General features: G+C 31.6%; 2 protein-coding genes across 2 annotated transcripts in view; both read left to right on the forward strand.

Moving 5' to 3' along the window:
• Positions 1-19,127, forward strand: part of LOC140434223 (uncharacterized) — a 75,656-nt gene that overhangs the window by 10,724 nt on the left and 45,805 nt on the right. The gene's annotated exons all lie outside the window — the stretch shown is intronic.
• On the forward strand, positions 1,058-16,120 carry LOC140434216 (uncharacterized). The gene is made up of 5 exons (XM_072522307.1): positions 1,058-1,646; positions 7,414-8,352; positions 9,308-9,676; positions 9,790-9,885; positions 15,301-16,120. The coding sequence occupies exons 2-5, from the start codon at positions 7,432-7,434 to the stop codon at positions 15,364-15,366; spliced, it is 1,452 nt and encodes a 483-aa protein (XP_072378408.1). The 5' UTR covers positions 1,058-1,646; positions 7,414-7,431; the 3' UTR covers positions 15,367-16,120.

Below are 19,127 nucleotides of genomic sequence, written 5' to 3' on the forward strand. Positions count from 1 at the left end.
ATATAATTTTTATTTTGCGACCACACAAATTGCTTACACGGTAGAAGACCTAGGAAGAAAACGGCATTCCTGGGAATCCCCAAGAAATATAAGTGACTGGTGTAACCAAAGACATTGTCAGCATACTTCGAAGAGCTGAAAACTCTTTAGTTTAAACTAAAATAAATAGTTTAAATAGTAGAGACAACCGCCAACTTGTAACTAACCACAAGGTACAAATAAGAGGAAGAAGAGGCAAGGGTTGAAGCGAAAAAAATATACTTCTAGAAGGTTTATGAAAAAACATCATCTCTTGTACACTTTGTATGTACTAGTCTAATGTAATATCATCAAGTGCCACCAATCACGCACTTCGATGTTCATCGCCCTTCCTTCTGGAACATATAATTAAATTTAATTGGTTGAGAAATGAAAAAGTTTCATATAAAAGTTAATTTATCTTTAAATATGGGACATTTTCGGATCTCGAGTCAGTTGTGATAGTCAGTGTCAACACATGGTTTTACCCGTGTCGGGTAACTCCCTAGAGCACTTTGCTCGAAGGGCTCTGAATCTTTCTAAGACTCTGAAGCTGAGTTTTTTTCTTCTTAGAAAGAATGTGTTTTATTTCCACCACCAATAAAACCATAAATGCATTGTCTCTTCAAGATAATGCCACAATAAGAGCGTATCGGCCAACTACGCAATATTACACCATATTGCGCAATAGTTGGACAAATTAATAAACATGGAAACTTGCACCAAGTTGCAATCAGTTCACCATACGTTTATTAATTACACCGGAGACAACAGTAACAGCCTTGTTTGAGAAATTAAGATAGATTGATTTACTTTTTTCACTTTACTTTTTTTTAACTAAAACTCCTTAGTACCAACCTGTACACTAGACCCAAGCCTAACCTGTAAAGGGGGTGTGTGCTTGTTTTTAGTTTTTATGGTACACCTGTTTATATGCACTATGCACATTTATAAATAGGTACACCTTAATAATTTTACATTTTAAGTTTTAATTGACTAAAATTAGGAGTTTTTTATTATGAGATAGAATGTACTAATTTGTTTATCAAATATCTAAAATATAAAGTAACCATAATGACAACTACGCTTAGATAATGTCAAGACAAACATACGGTTTATATCTATGCAAAATATCGGCAAAAGATAACAAATATAAATATTAGGAAAAGTACATATCATAATAATTGAAATTTCCAACACAATTATTAATATTTATATTTATACAAATCTTATTTGTGAGTCATAAAATATATAACGTGATATAACTATCTTTGTCTACTAGAGGGCGGGCTATTTAAAATAGAATTTATAAGTGGTCAAAAGCCAGTATCTTTTTTATTTTCACAAATTACCAACGTAGATTTTACATTTAAGCTTAAACATCTGCATATTCAATAGATTTTACATTCGTAAGAAAGATATAAATAATGCATTTTTGCAGTTTTTTACCTTTTACCTATAAACCTGTTTTTGTATGCGCATGTGCCGAGTCAAAAATATCAATCAGAATCGCGTGGGCCGCCATTTTGATAAAGTGCTTTGTGTTTTAATGGTAACGCGGAATTATTGGAATGATTAATGGATTGGATAATACATAAGTGATTAAAAGGAAGTCTCCTGTTTTTCGGGTAAGTAATTAAATATAAGTAAATACAATAAACCGGTTTTATCGAACTTTTCCGACCAATTGTTATCAAAACATACAAAGCGGCTTCTAGTTCTGTTTGTAAACAGTCAAGGTAAAAAAGTTGATATGCGTCTAGGAATGATTCACTTATTAAAACTTGTTAGGATTTCTTTGAATCATTTCAAGTTTTCAAGATTTTATTATAGGTTTTTACAAAGCGGGAAAAAGTTTACGCCTCTTTTTAACATACGAATTTTTGCTTCATTTCTAAAATCAATAAGGTTCATTTTAGCTTAGTTTTAAATTTGTTTCGCGTCTAGCTTTTTTTTGTAATTTTTGGCATGAGCTTGTTTTAGTTTTGATTGGAAAAAAGAGAATGTTTGATGCGGCTATCGGAATTACATCATTCCCGAAGTGTAAAATCAATATTGCATTTCACAGGTGTTGCTCATTATCTTAGGATGCATATTTACTTTTCCAAGTTATTTTTGTCTGAGGAATGGATAAATCGATGCATGAATTGTATTTTTAAGCAGTTTATATTCGTATTTTTTGTTTGAGTAAAGGACGAGTTTTCTATAAATTATTAGTAAAAAGATTCCTTAATTTTTTTATAAGAATTACTCTGCTGTTGACTCGCCGTAGGTTAATACATTATCCACTTTACGTTTCATTTTTTAAAGATACTCACCAACTGTTTTTAAAAGATCTCTAATATATAAAGGATTTTTAGTTTATTTTAAGAATTTTTTAGCCCATGTCATGTAGTCAAAAAGATATTCTGTAGTCCACTGTAATGGTATTTGCAAGGAATATAGATGCATATGCATCTATATTCCTTGATATTTGGTTTATAAAAGTGTAGGAAGACAAGTTTCAATATAATACCAATTTAAATGGATAATTTGTTGATATTCTTCTTATAAACTTCTGCATTCCTTTCTTCAAATGATAGCTTATCTGTTTTCAAAGGTACAAATATTTTTATTATTTCATTTTACTGTCTCACCTTTTTATCATAATTGAAATACCATGATTCACCATCTGTAATGTTGAATGACTTGAAGATCTTCCAAAGAACTTTTCAAAGAATGTTAACTTGCAAATAATGCACCTTGAATATTAACATTTGTGCTCTTCATTCAACAAATGCAAAATTTGTTGATTTATTTTTACACAAAAAAAATATGTAAAATTGTACTACTAAAGGCAGCGATGAGATAATAATAATAATAATAATAATCTTTATTAATAGCACATGGCTAGAAAAATATACATATAAATACATCAATTTATACCCTTAAAATTAAATCACAATGCTTTGCTTAACATATATCTTACATAAATTTTTAAATTGAGCTAAGTTTCCAGAAGCCTTAATGTTTTCCGGTAATGCATTGTATTGCTTTAATCCCCTATAAAAAAGATTGTTCTGACCAAAATTAGTGTTGACCCTATTCAGATAAAAGTTATTTCTAGAACGTGTGTTGTGTTCATGTACATCTCGAACAAAGGTACAATTATTACACAAATGCACAGGTATCAGACCATTTAACATTTTATAAACAAAAATCATACTATTACATACAATTGTCTGTCTTACACTTAAAACATTTGCCATTGTTAGCATGTCAGTTCTACTAGTGTATACACTACATCCTAATATTATCCTTAAGGCTTTATTTTGTTTTTTCTGCAGTACATTCATTTGAGAAGCATTCATTAAAAACAGCAATGTAGAGCAAAAATAGAGATGGGGAGCAATAATCGATTTATATATGGTCAACCTAGACCAGCAACTTAAATTTTTTGACATTCTTCCCAATGCATAGATTTTTTTTGCTATTTTGTTTGTAACAAACTTAAAATGTTCAACAAAACTTAAATTTTCATCTATAATACATCCCAGATACTTATACTGAACCACTCTCTCCAAAGCAATATTATTAATTTTTACATCTTTTATTATGTTATTTAATTTAAAATTTTTATTCTTTATAAGCATCATTTTTGTTTTAGTTACATTAAGACTTAAGGAATTATTATCGAGCCATTTTAATATATTACATATCTCTTCATTTATTATATCGATTATTTCATCTACCTTATCCCCTATTGCATATATCACAGTATCATCGGCAAACAACTGTACCTTACACTTTTTAACAACATCAACAATATCATTTATATACAGTATGAAAAGAGTAGGACCTAACACAGTTCCCTGTGGCACACCATACAGAGATGTCTGAGCCGATGAAATGGCACCATATTTTGTCACTTGTGTTCTATCAGTCAAATATTCTTGAAACCACTTTATAATTTTTTCACCAAAGCCATACCTTTCCATCTTTCTCAATAGCAGTTGTCTGTTTATGGTTTCAAATGCACGTTTAAAGTCTAAGAAAACCACACCAATCATTTTCCCGCACTCCAGCGCACCCTTCCAGTCAAACAAAACCGTCTGCATTGCACTCTCACAGGAATTTCCTCTCCTAAACCCTGCTTGGAATTTAGTTAACACATTATTGCTTTCCAAGTACTCCACTATTTGATCATTTACACATAATTCCAGCAGTTTTTCGTATGGTGGTACCATATTTATGGGTCGAAATTCCTCACACTTAACAGTTCCATGAACCTTCTCAATTGGTACAACCAGACTTCTCTTCCATTTACTTGGGAATACGCCACTTTCTAGACTACCATTTATAATATGCAAAATTTTGTCGCCTATTACTTCAAAGGAACTCTTTAAAATTTGAACTGTAATACCATCAACATTACTTTCTTTGTTTTTCATTTCTTTCATTTGTTTTTTTAAATCTTTCATTTCTAACATTTTGAATTTTTCCATTTTGCAGTCGACATTTATTGAACTACAAATTTCTTGGTGGGTTTTGTTTGAAATAATGCTATCTGCTATGTCTTTTACACTGTCTAGAAAAAATATATTAAATCTTTCACTTATCTCTTTACCAGTAACCCCCCCACCATCAAATATGATTTCACTTTTAGCTTCATGGTTTTTTTTGCCGTTTACAAGCTCCTTTAATGTTTTCCACATTCTTTTTGGGTCGTTCTTACAATCATCTATTTTTTCCTGATAATAATTTTGTTTGGTAATTCTGATTAATGCTACGACTCTATTTCTTTGTTGTTTGAAATCATCCCAGTCAGTATCAGTTTTAGTAAATATAGCCTTTTTGTAATATTGATCTCTTTTTTTAATTTCATTCGCAATGTCTTCATTCCACCATAATTTATTTCCCCAAACATCCTTCATATTAATAGACTTTTCTGGAGCAAACTGATCGAGTGCAGACAATACATTAGTTATTAGAATATCAGCATTGTTACTTACATCTATAGAGGAACTTGACGACGACTTGTTGATTTATTTTTACACAAAAAAAATATGTAAAATTGTACTACTAAAGGCAGCGATGAGATAGTAAATGTATTTTGATTACTGTGTATACTTGAATATTTGCACTATTTATGGAGTGTGTAGTTGTTTGCTAGTACAAATCAGTGTTGTAATTTTCAGTGGTGCTGGGAAAACATTTTATATTTTTGATAAGGCTTGTCTTTCAGAGATTCAGCTAGCATTTGAATATTCAGTCGAAAGTTTTGACTCAGATGGTATTTGATCAGTCAAATAATAACACAGGTCACCCTGAGGCCAGCTCAACGAGGATAGAAACCTTGCGTATAGCAAAAGGCCAAAAGTTGGCTTTATCCTGATGTTCAGTATGTATAGCTAGTGCAAAAGCATAGATTTTGGCTTACGAAAATGATATAGATCTTATGAAGAAACATCCCTTATATATGACTGATATGGCGTCCTTGGGAAATATGTCATGTTTTTACTTACTTGGTAAAACGAAATGTGTACATCATTGTCTAACAAGGCAGCGAATTTTATAGTATTCTTGAGTCAAGGACATAGGGGACATTTCATTTCATTGTAATAAATTCATTTATTAATTTTGCTGTAATAAATAATTTGTGATTTAAAATTATCAATATCATCATCTATATCACAAATATAGTAAATTCATTCAGCTCCAACTTTTTACTTATAACTTAATTTATTAATGATCAGAATCTGGGAATCCTTCGAGTCTTCTGATTTGTTGGAGCTGACATGTAATATTAAAGGTTCAATATTATTTTCCATTATCCCACCACCATCCTAACCCAACTTACACATATTCTCTTCTCCATAAGGAAACTGATTTCTTTTAGTTGTTTGTATACCATGTATCACAAATAATTTTTACTTAAAAAATTCCTTTATAAAAGGTATATTAATATAAAAATCCTATCAGGCTACATCACAGAACGTTTTCAGGAATAACTATTCCATCATCAGTGCTATCTGGATATATATGTTTGAAGCCACTAAATATGTGGGTAAAACTCTTTAAATGTAGTTAGATTTAAAGACTGTATGCCTGGCATTTACCCAAGTCTCGTCAAGGTAATAAATTTTTCACTTTGGCACACAATATTCTAAATTGAGCATAGATAATTACGTCACCATGATATTACTCTCTTATCTGTTAAATTGGAATTCCCATTCTAACTCTGCTAGAATGGAATTTTATATATAGAAAGATCATGTAATGTTTTTTATAATGATCCACGGCATATTTTGGGAAAATTGTTGATTTTGTCTATTTACTTAAAATAGATTTGGCCTTAGATAGGGCCTTGATGCCCTATTTTCAAAGAAAAACGAATGTACAGTTCTGTTGAGAGTATTTTTGGGGCTCATCCAACTTTATAGGTGTTCATCTATGCTGATTTGTATTTGGAGGTTTTAAAACATTTGTCAGTTTTTGCATTTTTTTATACATGTGTTTAACAGTAGCCACCGGCAATTCTGTTAAAAAAGAACAGCTTCCATTGAATATATTATTTTTTTAGTCCATCATATAATTGTTTATGCTCTTGTGAGGCAGATCTCTTACATGTGATGTCATCTACTTGTACCATTTGTTATATCCATTTTTATTCATTGAATAACAGATGAAATATATACTGCAAATAGTCTTGCTTTGACTTAATATTTTGCCTTACCTCACCATAAAAAACAAATGTGCCAAAACTATCCAGATGTAGCAATGGAACACGAATTTAACAGTTGATATTATAACAATGGTAAGTTAACCACCCTTTGCAAAAACTATCTCCATGTTTTAAATTACAATGTTGCCTATTGATCATTTACTCAGTATTTAATTGCCAATAAAATATTAAATAATACCAGATCATTTAATTTTTGACAATCAACAAAAATGTAATATGAAAACTGTATAGATACCTTCTGATGACCTTAGCCTGGCCTTCAAAGGTCTACCACAGACGGGGGCCATCATGTTTGTCTTCAATATGACTGCTTGTTCTAGGAAAAAATAGTGCAGTACTTTCTCCTTGCTTTCTGCACTGCTGTACTAATTACTGTTCTATACTTTTCACTATTGAACCACTTTCTGTTAGTTTCGCAATAATTCTGATCCATTTGATCTTGGGTTTTACTAAATTTGATAGAGTTTTGGTCTGCTTTGAGTATTTTATTTCCTCAGTACTTACTACCCATGTCTGGGAATCATTCCCCTATCTACCTAGGCACCTGATGACTAGAAAAAACTTAATATATTATATGCAATAATAATCTTGCAATAAATAAATGTCTATAAACAATTATATCAGAGCTTTCTTTAGTTGGCTTTTATTTTCATGTTAAATATTATTTTCAGTATAAATGGGTGATCATAATGTGGTTACGAAGTGAGAAAAGAAACAGGGGATTTCATAAATTTTCCTTGGCAGCAAACAAACCCAAAAGAAAACCTAAAAGGACTGGCTGGGTTCCCAAATCCAGAACCGTGTCTCTTTACAAAAACTGTCTTAAATCTGTCAAAAAGAAATTTGTGAAAACCAAGGAACCTCAGAAACCAAAAATTTCTGAAGAATGTAAAGAAAACTATCAATCCCAGGTAGTTCCTCAATTATATGAAGAAGGGACCAAAACTCTTGAGACCTTGAATAATGTCCCTCCTACCAGTGATATGTCAGCAACTAGTAGATGTTACGAGTATTTTGATAGTACTCCTTCTGGTACCAGTTCTTATGAAACACAATCTGAAATGATCAATACAGACCTTCCAAAAGAAATAGAGTATTCCACCATCGAACTTAATACTATAGAAAATCTTAATTACAATGAAAAAATGCAATATATCGCCGATAAAAAAGCTTGTGAATATCAAAAGGATAAGTACCCATACAATATGTTTGCAGAGAAAATTTGCGAGACCATGTATTATGAATACCCTTCTATGAAAGGTGAATATCCTGAGCTCCAAATAGATATAAATGATCTAAATAACGTTAACACTCAAGATTTTACCAACATGTTAGATGAGGAAATGTCAAAAGATGTTAACATGCAAAACGTCTATGATTACACTACACTGTATACTTCAAATATTCCTGATAATCACATGATTACTAGTGTTTCGTCACAAGAAGTTGAGCGGCTAGATAGACAACCAGAACACATTGAGGTTGAAGATACTTGGGATGCTTTTGATCCGTATTTGTTCATCAAACACCTGCCTCCTTTGACTTGTGAGATGAGAGCTAAGTGCCCTGCTTTACCATTGAAAACGAGATCTAGTCCAGATTTTAGCCTGGTAAGTTATTAATTGTGAGTTTTATTTATAATACTTATTTGGTATAGGCTTTTCTTTATAATCCAAAACCTAGAGGAACAAGCTGAATTTATCTGAGTGTAAAAAAAATAAAAACTACTAAAACGATAAAATATAACGATCGCACGCCCATACACGACATGTACTAGTAAATGCAGTCCCATGCATGTTTCTAAATAAAATAAAATTATATAAATAAATTAATTAAACCATCGCTCTGTACATAGACAATAAGAAAGCTACGCTTCCCTCCTCAGTCACTCCCAGAGGGCCACATCCCGTTTTTTTTAAACCAAATTTGTATCAACTCAACAGTAAAAATTTGATATCTTTTGATCAGAATATCCTATCGACAAAAATATAAATGCGTTTTAAAGGTGAAGAGTGAAACTTTCGTATACAATTTTTGAATTTTGCAGCAGATAAAGTCAGTTTCTATAAAGCTGTTAAATAAATAAATGTGGCGCGATTTTTGCCATTTTTTACGATTCTCATGAGAAAAATAAAATTTATCACTTCCATGGACCAGCCACTGTGAAATTTCCATTGTCAAAGCCTAATCTTTAAAACCTATAACATGAAATTTTGATTACACAAGTACATTTTTTCGAAACTACACAATTTCAGGTACAGATTTCACCCAAAGCTGTCTTTGTGGAAGTATTTCCCATAACAGTAGATCGTTTCTAATGTAGAAGTTTAAATTCAGCGTTTTTAGGCATATTTCAAATACCTCATATTTGTTGTCAAAACTGAAAATTTTCATTAATATTATGTTAATATTACTTTAACATAATTTTAATATAACTTTTGTGTTGAATTTGTTATTAATAAATAATAAAGAGTGACAATATGGTTTCATATTTTTTAAATATTGATATTGTTGGGTATTCCCTAAATTTCCTATTTATATAAATGATTGTGGAAATGTTTTCAGGTGTTAGATCTCGACGAAACTTTAGTCCACTGTAGCCTACAAGAACTCAAAGATGCCAGCTTTCATTTTCCGGTGCTATTTCAAGATTGTTCTTATACCGTATATGTTAGAACAAGACCTTTCTTCAGAGAATTCATGGAAAAAGTCTCACAGATGTTCGAAGTGATACTTTTCACGGCATCTAAGAGAGTTTACGCAGATAAACTGCTTAATTTGTTGGATCCAGAAAGAAAATGGATTAAATACAGACTTTTTAGGGAACACTGCGTTTGCGTCAATGGCAACTATATTAAGGATCTTTCTATACTCGGCAGGGATTTGTCCAAGACTATTATCATCGATAACTCTCCACAGGCATTTGGTTACCATGTAAGTACTTTATTTTTGTACTTCGAAGCCAACTGTAGTTGGTTGGAATTTTATCTTCAAATAATTTTAAATGTTTATGTAACATTTCCACAAATACTTTTCATGTGTTTTAGTTGAATAATGGAATTCCCATTGAAAGTTGGTTTGAAGATAGGAGTGACTCTGAATTAATAAAGTTGTTACCGTTTTTAGAGAGTCTGGTGACAGTGGTAAGTACTACATGTGATTGCTTATTTTAAATATATTTATTAAGAAATACATACATTCAATGTAGCTAAGGGTATTACTTGAAAATATGTAGAAACTTATACATTTGATTTTACTGTTTCCAAAATGTAAGTCTATGTTTTTACATACTTTACCCATATATATCAAAGTATATAGACGCTTATAGAAGAATTGTTCAAATGGGCGATTTGGTTACGGTTTATACTTCAAAACACTCCTCCTGAGGGTGGCTGCATAAACTTAAAGCGTGGCGCCGTGGCGAAAATTTCATAATGAAATATGTAGATAGGGGGAAGTGGGAAAGGAGTATGAACGGGTAACTTTGCATCTACGCCTAAACAAATTTTATCTAGAAATGTATGACATTTACTAAAATATCATCTTCATAACTGATTTTTTTATTCATATATGAATGAATGAATAAATTATTGGTTTCAAAAATGAAACCAAATGTTAACTTAGTGTTTAATTACTACATAGTATATTCAACTAAATAATATTCTTTTCATTATATATATATATATATATATATATATATATATATATATATATGTATATATATATATGTATATATATATATATATATATATATATATATATATATATATATATATATATATATATATGTGAGTTAGAAAAAAGAAGTGCTTGTGACTCATTTGGAAAAAATATATAAATATGTTTTGGATTGGTTGGAGTCAATAAAAGGGGCTAGTATGTAACTTATGACCTAGTCTGCTCGTTAGAGCACCTTGAGTTCTTAGCAACTCTGTTACGAGGGGGTTGATGGTATTCTCCCAAAGTCTCTTTTTATCGTCGGGTGTTGCTGATTTGGATTTCTAAGTATTTGCTATGGTCTATGTCCCAGCAGCCATTTTTGCCTTTTTCTTATCTTCCTTTGTTGAGCTCTAGTGAGGAGTTATTTGAGACTTACTTATTTATTTTTTAATTTAAAAATCCGAAATTATACTTAACAATTTCGAATTCTCCAATTGTAAAAAATAATTCTTTGGTGTATGTGTTAAAAAGCAATCCTAGCGTACTAACAAGATCAGGAATTGTTTTTTGATCAAAACACCTTACAATTTTTTGAGCTTTCTCTCCCGGTGATTGACTTTTAATTAATTTTATAGTTTATAAAAAGAGAGTTTTAATTATATTATTTGTAGATTTGTACATTATTTCAATTAAAAATTTGAATCATAATAATTTTTCTAAAAAGATTAATTAATTAAAAGTTAAAACAATATTATTTTCTCTAAAAAATTTTATAAAACGCAAAAATTTAATCCTATTCTACGACCACGCGGCATCTATATATAAAAATATCTAAAGTTGCATTTATTGCCCCACTCTTTCATATTTTAGAAGCAATAGTAGAGCCACAGCTGCTCCTTAGTGGTACCACGTGCAACACATGCGTTCCACTCGACCCTTGCTAACTTTCAAAAATAACAGTGAACAATTTTTCTATAAGCGTCTATATTCTTTGGTTATACACAAAGCAATTGATCAAATTGATCATGATTTTAGTTCCTTATTTGTACAACTAGGGAGCGGTCATGTCAGCGCTATTACTGCTTCTAAAATAAGAAAGAGTGGGGCAACAAATGCAACTTTAAACATTTTTATATGTAGATGCCGTGTGATGGTAGAATAACATTAAATTTTTGCGTTTTATTAAGTTTTTTGAAGAAAATAAAAATATTATTTTAACTTTTAATAAATTAATCTTTTTAGAAAAAATATTATGATTCAAATTTTAAATTTAAATATATACAAATTTACAAATAATATAATTAAAACTCTCTTACAAACTATACATAAAATTAATTAAAAGTCAATCACCGAGAGTGAAAGCTCAAAAAATTGTAAGGTTCTTTGATCAAAAAACAATTCCTGATCTTGTTAGTACGCTAGAATTGCTATTTAGCACATACACCAAAGAATTGTTTTTTACAATTTGAAAATTCGTAATTTTGAACTATAATTTCGGATTTTTAAGTTAAAAAAATAAATAAATAAGTCTTAAATAACGCCTCACTAGAGCTCAACAAAGGAAGATGAGAAAAAAGACAAAATGGCTTCTGAGACATGGACAAATCCCAAGAAAACCAAATCAGCAACACCCGAGGATAAAAGAGACTTGGGAGAATACCATCACACGCGTCGTAACAGAGTTGCTAAGAAACCAAGGGGCCCTAACGAGCAGACTAGGTCATAAAGCACCGTGGCAAAAGTATTCAGAATGGTGGCAGCCCACAGACACCATCCTGATACTCAACTAGATGGGGCTCAAGCAAATTTGATCATTAACAAACTGGAGCAAGCACTTGATGAGGCTCCTATCGGAGGTCAAAATGAACTTCTGCAGTTCCATAGAGAAGGGACCCTGTGGGTGAACTGTGTTAACGAGTATACAAAAAAATGGACGGCTGAAGTGAAGTAAAGACTATTGAGAGCCTGTGGGAGGGAGCAAACTTAAATATAATTGATCCAAATAATATGCCCAAGCGCCCCATGGTCCTCATTCGCGTCCCCGAGAAAGAGCTTGATGAAGAAACCATCAGGATCTGTCTAAAGAGGCAAAATGAGAGACTGAAGGACAGTAAAGATAAAGGTCATAGAGGGAAGAGTTATGAAGGAGATAGTTCTTAGATCAGCATACCTCCCATATGATGATCTCGAACAACCATCAAGGAAGTTGGAACATTTAGTGAGAGATTGCATGAAAAATGAACTGCAAATAATCATTGGCTATGATATGGATGCCTACCATCTGACCTGGGGCAGTACAAACACAAAACTGTTAAAAAATGGCATACCAATTTATTTATTTTAATTTTAATTAATGTCATCAGTTTATTTTCAATTAAGGATATTTAATCGATTTAAGATTACTTAAATCGATTAAATTATCGATAGATTAAAAGTTACTGTTAAATATTTCAAAAATAATTCAGGAATGCTTTTTGTCGTTATTAAAAGGTTATGGATAAAATAGAAGTTTGGAAGTTTCGGCGAAATGGAAAATTTCAAAATTTAGTAAAATGTTTCCTTGCATACTCTTTTGAACAGGACAATTGTTCAACGAAATAATTTCGAAAATAGTCTAAAAAGTTTATTGAAGAGTCCCGAGAAAATGAAATTTTTAATTGAATATATTTTGAAAATTTTTTAAAATGTTTTGTAAATTTTTCGACAGGAAAACAGTATAATAAAAAGTTACGTGACTGTTTTTCTTAGTGTAGGAACAAACCTATTTTTAATTCAAAGTTATAAAATTTTATTTACATATAATAAAAAAATAAATACTTTGAATATTGTAAATTTCATACCTTTGTAAGTTTTAAAATTAAAACTTAACAATTTAATATATTAAAAATAAAGATTTTATTGTGTAAAAAAAAGCAGTTTACAAATCAATGGCGTCGAAATTTGATTAAGCGTGGATGCATAAGTTAAATAAATAGCTCCGTTTGTACTCCTTTCCCACTTTTCCCTAACTATATCTTTCATGATGGTGTTAAGCCGACGGCCATGGTTTGAGTTTATGCAGTCGCCCTCTTAAGGATTGTTTTGAAGTATAATAACCGTAACCAAATCGCCTATTTGAACTGTTCTTCTACATGCGTCTATATTCTTTGTATATATGTAGCCTAGTTTGAGTCACTCTGATGTCTGGTATTTGTTATACTACAGAAAAGAGTCAATAACAATAAATATCGTCTAGTCATAGCAGTGATAAAATAATAATAGCATGACATAAAAATTGTAGAGAAAATAACAGAAGATTGCTATTAAAGTTAAAAATTCTACTATAGGCAATATTGAAAGAACAAAATAACGAAAAAAAAACAGCAAATTTGGAGTTGGTCTCCTTTTTTGTGTAATGGCACGATTATTCTGATGTTCCATTCCAGTGGAAGTTGTTTACTTTTCCATATGCTCAGTATCAGTTCGTGCATTCTTTTATCAGTTCTGCACTAATATTATCTGATCCTCGTGACTTTTTTTAGTTTTTTTGACAGCTGCTTTCACTTCAGTTAGAAGGTGGGTTTGTTTCTCTTTTGTTCCAGTGAAATGTAAATAAATCAAATGGACATGGAATGCCAGCAAAGGAAATACAAGAAAATCCATCTAGGAATAAAAAATATGACAATAATTGTCAAGAAGTTACAGTAGAGTGAAGAAAACAAATCTACACACTTTGCTGATAATTGTTAGGTCTGGTATTCAAAGAAAGAAATCAACTCATTCTGAAGACAATTTACATTTAAATAATATGTATAAGGGTGAAGATAAAATACCTTGAAGGTAAAAGTCTTAAATTTTTATATCCCCAAACACATTTGTGAAGTGTATTTATGTATATAATAAACTTCCTTTAATCCGGTATGTTCAGGACTTGAAGCATTCCACATTATTAAATATTCCGGATTATAGGATGACTATCAGAGATGGAGATGGGTGGGAAACATAGAGAGAATGAAAAAAAAATCGGTTGCCTGTAAAGTCGGTTTTACGGGCGAAGATTTTACGTGACAGCGTCTTTTTCTCGGTAGAATATTTATTGATATGAATATTATTAAATTGCACAATAGGAACAAGGAATTGAATGAAAATAAGAATTGCACAAATTTTAACTATAGAAATATATTTTGTTTACTAAAACATTGTACATGTAAACTTAAACTTAACTAATTTCTATTCGAGTGATTTTGTTGAGGATAGGACGATGATAGGAGAAATATGAAATCTAATTCTCTAGTGCTGCGCGCGCAGCGGACCGATCATGTTTGAGTGGGAGAGAGACGCAAGGCATTCGCCGGTCCGGCGGGCCTCTCTCTCGTTCGGTGACTCATCGTAACAGACGTGAGCGGGCGTTACACTTTTTCATGAGTGACTCCGAGCCACAACCTAATTTAAGACGTTGTCACGTCAAAACGAATTACTTATTAAGAAGGTCACCCAATGGAAGCCAGAAACTGAAAGACCAAGGGAAGACCCAGAGAGAGATGGGAGGACCAGGTCATGAGAGACATCAAAATCTTGAAAGTGAAAAACTGGAGGGACCTATGCACAGATCGAAATAACTGGGAGAAAATTGTTACGAAAGCCAAGTTATATAACAAACTTTATCAGTACACTGAAATGCAGAGTGATTCACTGCAATAAGCGAATCTAACAGCTCTATGTTGTTGATTAATTTTATTATATTACTGACAAATAACTCTCAAGAAGGAAGGCTTGTTGCAAGACTTGTTCAAGGCTTGTTCTAATTAGTTTTTTTTAATATGCATCATTGTCGACAATCCTAGATTCGCATTTTGTTGAATGTAATTAAATTTTTTTTATTAAATTGCTAGATATATACATAAAACATTTTTTTACAGAAAGAAGATGTCAGACCGCACATTCGGAATAAATTTAAGCTGTTCAGCTATCTACCTCCAGATTAGGACACGTAAGCCTAGACAATCTTGTATGAAAAACAAAATAACATGTAATACATTGTACTTTTCGTTACTTTTACGTTAAAGTACTGACTAACTTTAATATTACGTGCCTTTTTGGATCAACACGAGAATATTGATGTATAGATAAAAAATTTACCGCATAACATAAAAAGAATGACATGGATGGTTTGTTAAAATAATAATTAAATTGTCCGTACTATTAGAGTACTTTTAAATAAAGAAATGGTTTAAGCTAAAAATTTAAACAAATATGGAGTGTTCTTCTTTTTTGATTTTGCTCAGTATTGAAAAGCAATCAATATTATTTATATATATAAATTGTTCCCTAGATATCTTTTTCATAAGTTCAACAAAAATCATCAAAAAGTTCAATCAAAAAAGGGAAGAGATTTTTACAGGGTTCTCTGCAGCTAATATCTTACAAATGATTGGCCCATGTTGTGTTCTGGAGATTGGATCTGTAATGATTTTGTTTATTAATTTCGTTATTCTTACGCTTGTGTTCATTTCCCGCTGTTAAAGAAAGGTAGGAACATTTGCTTCTGATTTACTGTAGATATTTTTGTTCGGTTCACTTCTTCAGTCCTTCCTTATTGACGTTGGATGGCTCTCGAAATACAAATTTGGTATTGAGTTGCTTGTAGACAGATGTTATTGTTCATCCTCTATTCTTAATAATGAGAAATTTAATATCGTTTTTACAAATAAAGTAAGTAGACATCTATATCTAAGTAACGTCATGAGGTCTTCCAAGTACACTCTTCATATTTTTTATTTTAGTTGTGAGCTTTTTGGTACCAGAGTGAGGGAGGGTGGGGGAGATAGATGGGGACTAGTAAGATATCATACCATATGTTTTAGATAATAGATTCTCTTTATGTTCGGATATTCTCTCATCACTAAGGTTGGTTTCATAAAAAACTTTTGTACTTCTCTGGTGGTCAAAGATAATGATGAAAGACTTGATAATCTGCGACAATGATTCCTGAGAGTGTAGAATTCTTTCATATCCCTATGAATCATAATAAAGAAAAATTTAAATACAAAGCAAACTTATTTGAAAAAACATTCATGATGACTAAAAAGAATGCTATTACATATAAATGAATGTTTTTTAAGTGATCAATTTCATTTATTGGATTACTTGAATGAAACAATTCGTTGCCAAATTATAAACTGATTGCTTTTCAACACTGCCTGGTAATTAATTTGGTTGTTGTAGTAGTTGTACAAGTAGCTGGTTTACTTAAAACGTTTGGTTGTAGATGAGTGCAATAATCGAAAATATGTGATTACGAAAAACAGATTTTAATGAGAATGGGAACGATGTGTAGCTTGTACAGCGTTGGTCAGTATTTTAAAAAGATGTTTTTAAAAATATAAACATAAAACATAGTATTGTATTGTAAAATTCTTACAGAAAGTGTATATATAGGGGAACAAAAAAATTAGAAGTTAGGTTTCTTGCCATAAACAAGAACATTTTTCCTGATCAATAGATTAGTTGCAATACTATGCACAAAAAATATTATTTGTTTGTTATTTGAGATCTGGATGCGTCTAATGTTGAAACGACTAAAATCGTGAAAAGAATTATGTTAATTTTGTTTTGGAAAACTTGTGAATAGCATTTTAGTTGAGTAAGGACAGATTTTTAAAAATTTGACGTGATATATGAGGTGTTGCAATTAAATAACGAGTCTTTCTTTTTCTTTTAATATATTTTTTAGATATTTTTATAGCGTCTAATTTCTATAAAAAATGTCACGAGCCGCCACTGCTTGTGACCACAAAAATATATGAACTTCTTTTGACAATTTTCGCTGTTGCAGCATCCAGATCGCATGTTAGGATTAGGTATAAGTATTATATCTCCATGTTGTAATGTTTTATATTTTATTACACAAAATCTCATTTACCCAAACCTAGTATTCGAATAACCTGTTGAAATTTTTTGAGTTATTTAGTTAAAATTGTTAAGTACCTACTATTTTTTATAAGTTACTCCTAAATTTATTTATATTTTTATTCCAAAATCTATTTCCGGTAAATGGTTATTTAGACGCAAAATGTGGAAGAATCTGAACTCGTAAAAATGTTGCAGATATAGATATTAGACGGATACTAGCCACTTATTTATACTGTTTCCGCTTACTATAATCACTCAGTACAGTAAGTTTTTGTCAATATACTCTGAAGAAGTTCTAAACTCTCCCAAATGTTGAAATTTTGGCCTCCCTGTAATAGCTGTAATCATAGGATCACGACAGGTTATATAGTTTTTTCGGTTCGTCTCTACTAACCGATGCTTATCTAAAAATGCCCATTTATTGTTTGTATGGATCTAGCAAAAACAAAACACTTGTACATTAAGTAGAAGACAACACAGAGGAATACTCTGACATATATTTAACACATATGAAAAGATAGACTGTTACAAAATACTATAAAACAATACTTACAGAACTCTAGGCATAATAAAATTTAAAAATATTATTGCACATTGGTGGTTTAGCTTTTTAAACACTTAAAAAAGTCAGTAATTTTTTTCTAAATTTTCTTTTCTAATTATTTTTGATGTGCAAAGTCACACCACTTTTTAATAATCATTACATCGATGGTAGTTGCTTCTTTTTGCTGTTCGACGTAGGGAGCTGCCAGTTGCAGAGGTGCTTTGCCGTCAGCGTGGCTCATTTTATTTTTTTCATCTTCCTCTTCATTCTCAGCAGCATCTGTGTCGTTATTCTTCTCATTTTCATGACGAATGACACACTCTGCGATTTCGTCGACGTTCAAAACCTCGTTGTGTAGCTCCTTTTCAAAGTTGATCCACTCCAAAACATTTTCTTCAACAATAGGACCACAGTTCGGTAGTTGCTGAAGGTTATGCAATAGAGCTACATTGTCATCAGGTTCGTTAACAAGAATGTTGTTTGGCTTATCTGCTATGTGTTTGCTTCATCAATCTTATCTTCTATATTTGGTAAAAGTTTTTTCCAAGACTTTACAAATATCGACGGTGGTATTCCGTCTTATACCTTGGCCGACATGTACACAACATCCTTCATATTAACTGACTTCAGCTTTTTTAAGAGGTCTAAGTTGTCATCAGCCTCCAGTTTGGAAAGAACTTCAGAAAGCAGTTTTCGACGATACTTTCTCTTGAAGCACTCAATGACCCTGGACTCGGTCCATTGGCTATTGAAGACTGGTTACATTGGGAGGCAGGAACAGCAGTTTAATTTCTTTTTTATTGTCACACTGAAGACCTTTCTGGTGAGTAGGCGCGTTGTCAAGCAGTAGAAGTGCTTTGATGGGCAGATTTAATTTTGTCAAATGCTTTTTCATTTTCGGAACAAATTCGCACACAAACCATTCCCTGAACAAATATGTGTGCATCCATGCTGATTTCTGCGACCGGTAATACACTGATAGAGTTTCCATGTTTATGTTCTTAAACGCTCTCGGTTTTGCTGCTGTGCCAATGACAAATAGGGCTATCTTGTGGGTCCCCGAGGCATTTGAACACAAGGCGACTGTTATCTTCTCTTTGCTGACTTTAAATCCTGCCGCAGATGTTTCTTGTGGGGTGGCAAAGGTTTTTCTGGGCAGAAGTCTAAAATTTAACCCAGTTCCGTCAATGTTGTAGATTCGCTCTGGACTCAAGTTTTGGTCACCAATGATTTTCAAAAATTTTGCAGAAAAAATTCTGACCGCTGTTGGGTCTGCTGACAGCTTCTCGC

The sequence above is a fragment of the Diabrotica undecimpunctata genome, chromosome 2 (genome assembly GCF_040954645.1).
Source record: "Diabrotica undecimpunctata isolate CICGRU chromosome 2, icDiaUnde3, whole genome shotgun sequence".
Lineage (NCBI taxonomy): Eukaryota > Metazoa > Arthropoda > Insecta > Coleoptera > Chrysomelidae > Diabrotica > Diabrotica undecimpunctata.

Bases quoted from the DNA above. Each gene is read 5' to 3' on its own strand.
- LOC140434216 (XM_072522307.1), top strand. From the start codon at position 7,432: ATGTGGTTACGAAGTGAGAAAAGAAACAGGGGATTTCATAAATTTTCC. The intron at 8,353-9,307 runs GTAAGTTATTAA...AAATGTTTTCAG, and splicing joins CTAGTCCAGATTTTAGCCTG to GTGTTAGATCTCGACGAAAC. The intron at 9,886-15,300 runs GTAAGTACTACA...ATTTTTTTACAG, and splicing joins TAGAGAGTCTGGTGACAGTG to AAAGAAGATGTCAGACCGCA.